The 6,945-nt window shown below is 52.7% G+C and overlaps 1 protein-coding gene across 2 annotated transcripts; it reads right to left on the reverse strand.

Annotated features, from left to right (window-relative positions):
• Positions 1-6: 6 nt before the first annotated feature.
• On the reverse strand, positions 7-2,545 carry LOC126513482 (translation initiation factor IF-2-like). 2 transcript variants are annotated; one of them, XR_007595354.1, is made up of 2 exons: positions 2,365-2,545; positions 7-380 (listed from the first exon to the last, which is right to left on the reverse strand). XR_007595354.1 is itself a non-coding variant. In XM_050161894.1 (2 exons), the coding sequence occupies exon 1, from the start codon at positions 1,956-1,958 to the stop codon at positions 924-926; it is 1,035 nt and encodes a 344-aa protein (XP_050017851.1). In that variant the 5' UTR covers positions 1,959-2,249; the 3' UTR covers positions 7-380; positions 896-923. The 2 variants fall into 2 exon arrangements, 1 of the variants encoding a protein (XP_050017851.1); XM_050161894.1 differs by lacking the exon at positions 2,365-2,545 and adding an exon at positions 896-2,249.
• Positions 2,546-6,945: the final 4,400 nt, after the last annotated feature.

Consider the following 6,945-nt stretch of genomic DNA (forward strand, 5'->3'; position numbering starts at 1 on the left):
AATGGATAAGCCAGGGTGTTCTCCTTTGATTTTGGGGCGATACTCAGAACAGAACAAGAAGAAGGCCGAAGGAGGCCTCTTGGGTGCATTGGGGTCCTTGAACTTCTTTTTGGTCTCCCCTTTGGGGGGGATGTAGGTTTTCATTTCTCTTTCATAACGAGCCTTGTCAGCCTTGGCCATGTCTTCAAATTTCCCCTTTTCTTTAGCAGACATGGCCTTCCACCTTTCTGAGCACTTCTTGGAGAACTCTGAGAAGTTGACAGAAGCATCAGGGTGCTTCTTCTTGTGTTCCTCCCGGCAGGTTTGCACAAAGAATGCATACGAGGACATTTTGCCTCTCGGCTTCTTAGGATCTCCTTTGCCCATGTTTAGTTGATTTTCTAAAAGAAAGCATTTGGTGTTAGTAACGACATTATGAAATTGACAAGCTGCAAACTACTCGGGGTGGCAAGGCAAACCAAAGTTGGTGTTATTTAACCCAGCGGTGACGACAATCTCCCATGAAAAGCAGACAGAGCACTGCAAACGCTAACCAATTCCTAGAAGTGGCTAAGCCACAGAATGAAAAGACAGGACACAGGAAAAAACACAAACAAAACGGTCCCCAAGTCTGATCACGACGTGTGGGCAGATACTCAAGCATTCGCTATCTGTGTCTGAATGACTGCCCAACCGGTTATCAAAACCATTTTTAAAACTAAAAAAAAAAAAAAATTTATTTTTAAAGCCAACAAAACCCAAACGTCTCAAAAAGAAAACCCACCCTGTCCATGAGTGAATTACAGCGTCCAAGGAACGATCTGTAGACCTTAGAGAATTACAGGCCCAGGAAAGCCCAAGGGGGGCAAAAACCCAAACCACAACAATAAGTGCCCCTCGCGCAGGCCAAGTTTACCCCGCTCTCAGAGCACCCCGTCTTCGCATCAAACTTTGCTCGGGAGGGCGGAGACGGCGCTGGGACGGGGCCGGGAGAGGCCGCCGTTTCCTATCGCTTTGGCCCCGAGATGCGTTTCTGCTCTGACTAAACACGTCCGGTCTGAAGTTTCTCCGAGTAAACAAGGATGAGGGACAAAAGCCACTCCTGCCGCCACCCCCCTCTCGCTGCCACGGGGGTGTAGGGGTTGCTTGGCGTTTTTTTTTTTTGGTGTTTTTTTTTTAAACCGAGCCCGTGGAAAGTTGGGGTGCCGGGGCGCGCGCGGGAGGCCTCCCCCGCCCTCGGCACTTGGCCCGAGGCTGAGGGCCGCCACGTGCGCCCGGAAGGCCGCAGGCTCGCGCCGCCGCCCCCATTTTGTCGGCCGCGGCGCAGGGAGAAGCCCCGCTCGAAATGGGGGCTGGCTCCGCCCGCGGCCGCCAGGGCCGGCGCACGGAATGGCCGCTGCGCGTCTTCCCCGCCTGCGCCGCCGCCGCCGCGAGGGCGAGCGCGAATATGGCTCCTTCCCTTTGTGTGCGCGCGCGTGTATGTGAGTGTCTGTGTGTGCGTGTGTGGTGAGTGTGAGGAGACTGAGGCGCGCGGCGGGCGGGGCGCTGGCGCACTCGCCATGGCGGCGGGGGAGGGGCGGGGGCGCGCGGCTCCCCTCCCCCCGCAGCCCCCGCGCCGTCTCCCTCCGCGCGCCCCGCCGCCCCCGCACGGAGAACGCGGGGCTGTGAGGAGCGAGAGAGAGGGGAGAGAGCGAGCGAGAAGGGGGGGGGGGGAGGAAAAAAAAAGTTGCCTCAGAACTGCTGCGCCCAGCTTCCCCCGCCCGCACGCCCGCCTTGTTTTCTCTCCAGCCAGCAGCGCCGGGCCGAGTCAGCCATGTTCCAGCGAGCGCAGCGGCGCCGCTTCCCCCCCTGCCGCCCGCTCGCCCGCCGCCGCGCCCGGCCCGAGCCGCCCCGCACAGCCGCCCCCGGCCCACCCGCGCCGCCCTCGCCCGCAGCGGCGCCCCGCCCGCCGCCCCGCGTTCCCCGCCGCGGTCGCCCATGCAGCCGGGAAGCGCCGCCGCTGCCCGCTCCGCGCACGCCGCCCGCCCGCCTGCCCGGAACGTTCGGCCCCGGGGGCCGCGAACACGTTTTTTTTTTTAAGATATTTTACAAAAAAATCTGAAACAAAAAATTAAAAAAAAATTTTTTTTTGCGCCAGTGAAGCACGGACGCCACCGCGGGTGGGAAGTGGCGGCCGCCTGAGGCCCGCGGGAAGGCTCGGCGCGGGGCAGCGTTCGCGGCGCCCGGCGGAGCCTCGCTCCGTGCGCAGTTCCCCCCACGATTCCCCCCTCATTTGCCTTTGTGTGGAGCCTGACCCGCCGGCTCCGGGCCGCGGGGATCCGGCCGCCGTGCGGGCGACGAGGCTGCCCGAGGCGCTCTCGCCGCCGCTCGCCGTCCCGCACTCACCGTCCGCGAGGCACAGAGTCGCCCAGTGCCCGTCCGGCTCTCGCTTGCCCCGGCGCTGTCTCTATGGAGCTCAATGTACTGCAATGGCTGTGAGAGCGGGAGCCAGACGCAGCCTCCTCACTCTCTCCGCTCTGTAACATTACTCTCCAGCCAGCGCGCCTCCTATTGGCTACCGCCAACTCACGGGGCTCGCTCATTGGCCCGTTCCCTCCCATTGTCCTGACCAGAGCCCGCGCGCCATTGGCCGACTCCGGGGACACGTCACCGAGGATTGAAACAGCGCGCAAATCTGAACGTGTGTGTGTGTGCGCCGGGCCGAGAGGCTGAGGCGGGAGAGGCAGCGGCAGCGGCAGCAGCTGCTACGGGAAAGCCGAGCTCTATGGTGTCTGTGTGCCTGCGTCGGCCCCGAGCCGGCCCCACGCCCGAGCCGCGGCGCGCGCGCCCAGGGCCTGGCTTCGCCGCAGCGACCGCTGCGTCCTCGGGCCCGGGCGGCTCCCGCAGGCCCGCCCCCCCCCTCCCGCTCCCCGCTCCCGCCCCGAGCCGTTGAGACGCGCGGCTCTGGCCGGCGGAAGCCTCCCCGAGTGGGGCGACCCGGACGTGGGGGGCTCTGCAGGCCTGGGGACGGCCGTGCTGCCGCAGCCCACCACGGGACACCCCACACCGGCGTCTCACGGCGTCGGGCCCACCCTGCCCGGAGGCCTAGTCTGCACCCCCAAGCAGGCGTCCAGTTGCACCCCTCTTTCTGGGTTTGCTCGAGTTTCCCAGTACTTCTTGAACTTTGTTTTTTTTCTTTTTTTTTTGTCAAACACAAAGCACTGTTTTGAACTTCCCGGACACCAAAGCTTTATTCCAGGGAATTAATGCAGGGCCACTGGGTTTTGCTACTGGCTGCTCTCAGGAAATGTTTGGGAGGGCCCAGCTAGAATTAGCAAGTTCGTTAAAGCCCTCATCTCCCCACCCCCATCCGCACACACTGGCTGTTTTCTGGGACTTGGTGTGGATTACTGTTAGAATCAAACGAATCTTTGTGATCGCTATCTTCCATTCGATCACACCACTTAGTGCATACGTGTACCTGCTCTAGGATTACCAGACGTTTAGGGCTACTGTTACCTGAAGGATTAGATGCAGGCGGAGACTGCTCGGGCCCAAACCCACAGGCCAGGCTTTCTCCCACTCACTAAGCTGGCTGGTAGTCACGCTTTGGTCTGCAGAGAAAATAGTCAGGCCAGTTCCAAAGGCCACAGGCTTACATTAACCCTTGGTGAATGCACTATCTTTCCCTTTCAGGGGCAGACCACACCTCTCTTCAGTTACAACAGACATCCCCCCCCCTTTTTTTTTCACTCTCTGACATCCTATATACTTCTCTACCCAACAAAGAATTAATTCCTCCAAAATGCAATCGATCCAAGTCAAAACAGACCACATTGGGTTAGATTTCTATACCACTTCCAAGGCTCTATTATCTAATGGGTTTGCTCGAATTTATTATGCTTATTGAGAAAAGGGTTAGATAATGTTTTCTGAGCAGTGCTTTTAAATGTCCATTGTCGTTTTTTGAAAAAACAAAACACTCTTGGTCTCAGGGAATATTGGTGTGAATGGGCAGTACACAAAATATATACACACAAACAAGTAGTTGCTGGCTAGGATGGCATATGCCTTTAGTCCCAGCACTCAGGAGGCAGAGGCAGGAGAATCTCTGTGAGTTCCAGACCTGCCTGGTCTACACAGGCCTGTCCAGGACTACACAGTGAAACCCAGTCTCAAAAACAAACCAACAAAAGACCACTCTAGTATTAAAGACTACGTGAACAAGCACTGTGCACTATCGATATTTAAAATGTTAAATTTTCAATTGTTATTCGCACTTGTATTTACCCTCCCTGCTCCAAGCCAAACTTTGTCCTTTACACACATCTACATCATTTCAGACCTGTTGTGTCTTCTTAGTTCTTTATAGGATATTCAATAGGGGATGGAGCCATGGTTCTTGGTTCTAAGCACTTGCTGCTCTTACAGGAGACCTGGATCAGTTCCCAGCACCGACATGGCACCTTACATATGTACACACATACACACACATAATATATATGTAAATAGATATAAATATATATAAAATCTTAAAATAACTAAAATATTTCCATAGCATTCCGCATCACTAAAGTGTAGCTTCCATTTGAACGGCACCATAGTATCTTGCAGCACTGGTCCTGGTCCTCTGCCCACACTACTAGTTGTCTAGACTAGACCCTTGGGAGGGTAAATTAATGGCCCACAGAGCAAGAGGAGAGAAATGGACACGCATGACATTTCCATCCGAGAAGGGCAGGGAGTAACAGGCCCTGGAGTTAGATAGCCAGAGGTTCAAATCTACCATCCCTGTGTACTGGATTTCCCATCCTTAAAGCAGATGGCCAAGGCTTACTGTGAGGATTACATTTTACTTTGGGAAACAGGGTTTTGCTGTGTTGTCCGAGCTGGTTGTCTTTTCACAGATTGATGTTTTTTTCATCTTATTTAATAAAATTTGTGTGTATGGTGCTGCGGCCTTGTACCTGCAACCCTAACATGATACCTCCCCGCAACAGAGAGGTTATTCTCTAACTCATGGACCTCCTGGATGCTAGGATTCCAGGCATGTGGTACCATAACTGGTGCCAAATCTGAACTCTTTTTTTCTTTTCTTTTTTTTTTTTTTGATTTTTCAAGAAAGGGTTTCTCTGTGTAGTAGACATGGCTGACCTGAAACTCATTTTGTAGACCAGGCAGGACTCACAGAGATCTGCTTACCTTTACCTTCCAAGTTCTGGGATTAATGGTGTGCACTACCACCACCCAGTTAGACCTGAACTTTTTAAAGTTTAAAATTATGTCATGCAGACATCTACCATCCCAGAACTTAGAAAGTCTCAAGTATAACTAATCTTGAGGTTTTTTCATATTTTAATTTTTATGTGAAGGCAAATGGTTACAAATCTATTTAAGCTTTTTGTCTGTCTTGTTTTTCTTCACCTCAAGTAGCACTAATATTCCCCTCATCTGGGGCTGCACTTTTTCAAGGTTCCATGCTGGAGAGGATTTACAGAGTTCTACTAGCATGAAATTTGATTTCTGTATCTGAGATAAGATTTAGGTCAGTGGCAGAGTTTCCCAAAGCCCCGAGTTCAGTCCTTACCACATGCTCCCAATACACACACACACAGAAGTTTTAAAAATAAACATTTTTTTTGTTTATTATTTGCTTTTTTTTTCCAATACAGGCTTTCTCCCCATAACCCTGGCTATACTAGAACTCACTCTGTTGACCAGGCTGGCCTCAAACTCACAGAGATCCACCTGCCTCTGCCTCCCAAGTGCTGGGATTAAAGGTGTGTGCTATCATAACCTGCTGGGGATCTCCAGTTTGGGGCCCCATTACAAACCCCACCTTCAGCGAGCCAAGCACCAGCTTCTGTCCTCTCCAGACCCTGCCCAAAGAAAGCCTGCCAAACACTGGCTCAACCCCTGGAGGGTATTGAAGGTCTGGCCCGTAGGTTGCCCCTCATGGTTTCTTCTGGTGGCTTCTTCTCTTTCCTGGGACCACCCGGGAATGTTTTGCTCAGATTAGACTTGGATTTATTAATTTGGCCTGATCTGATTTACTGAATCGGCAGAGTTACTCGCTACCGAGGAATTTTTACTTATCACTACCCAGCAAAAAGAAATACTTTTAAAAAGCACAATCCGCCAGGCGATGGTGGCACACACCTTTAATCCCAGCACTGGGGAGGCAGAGGCAGATGGATCTCCATGATTTCAAGTCCAGGCTGGTCTACAGAGCTAGTTCCAGGGCAACCAGGATCCAAGATTACACGAAGAAACCCTGTCTCAAAACAAAACAAATAAACAACAAAAACACCACAACAATAAACACACAACCCCCCCAAACAGTACAGTCTACACTAGAACGTTTAGCCCTAATCTGGAAAGCTTGACACACGGAGATCATTTTACTTAGTTCTTGGCAGTTTTCTCCAAATTATAACATTAGCTAACTGGGAAAGTCTGAACGCCTCGTTTAGTCGAAAGAGTTATAGACCTTCCTGTCACTTGAGACTAGTTCTCACTGTGCGGCCCAAGCGGCCCTCAAGCGGCCCACCCTTCTGCCCCAGCCTCCACTGGGATGGGGTTCCAGGAATCCTTTCTGAGTCTGCATTTTGTTCCCTTTGAGAGTCCTGGGGCAGATGCACAGCCTTTCCTCCCTACAGTCCAGCATCTTCTGCTCAGGGATCACTACACTCAACAGCGTAGTCGGCAGTTACTGCTGCTCTGCTCTGCTTGTCCCGCCCACATCTTCCAGGCTGCCCCTCAACTCCTCAATGTCCATACACACCTCTCAATCTTTGGCTTCAGGTTTGTTAGTATTTAATTTTTTATTTTACGCGTATGGATGTTTTGCCATACACATATGTCTATTGATGGAGGTGGGTCTTGTATCTTATCTGTTGCTTTCATTGGTTAATATTAAAGAAACTGCCTCGGCCCTCATAGGACAGAAAATTAGGTAGGTGGAGTAAACAGAAGAGAATGCTGGGA

This window comes from Alexandromys fortis, unplaced genomic scaffold (genome assembly GCF_014885135.2).
Source record: "Alexandromys fortis isolate MF-2015 unplaced genomic scaffold, M_Fortis_MF-2015_v1.1 scaffold_118, whole genome shotgun sequence".
NCBI classification, from domain to species: domain Eukaryota; kingdom Metazoa; phylum Chordata; class Mammalia; order Rodentia; family Cricetidae; genus Alexandromys; species Alexandromys fortis.

Excerpts from the sequence above, each read along its gene's own strand:
- LOC126513482 (XM_050161894.1), bottom strand. The coding sequence starts at position 1,958 with ATGGGCGACCGCGGCGGGGAACGCGGGGCGGCGGGCGGGGCGCCGCTG.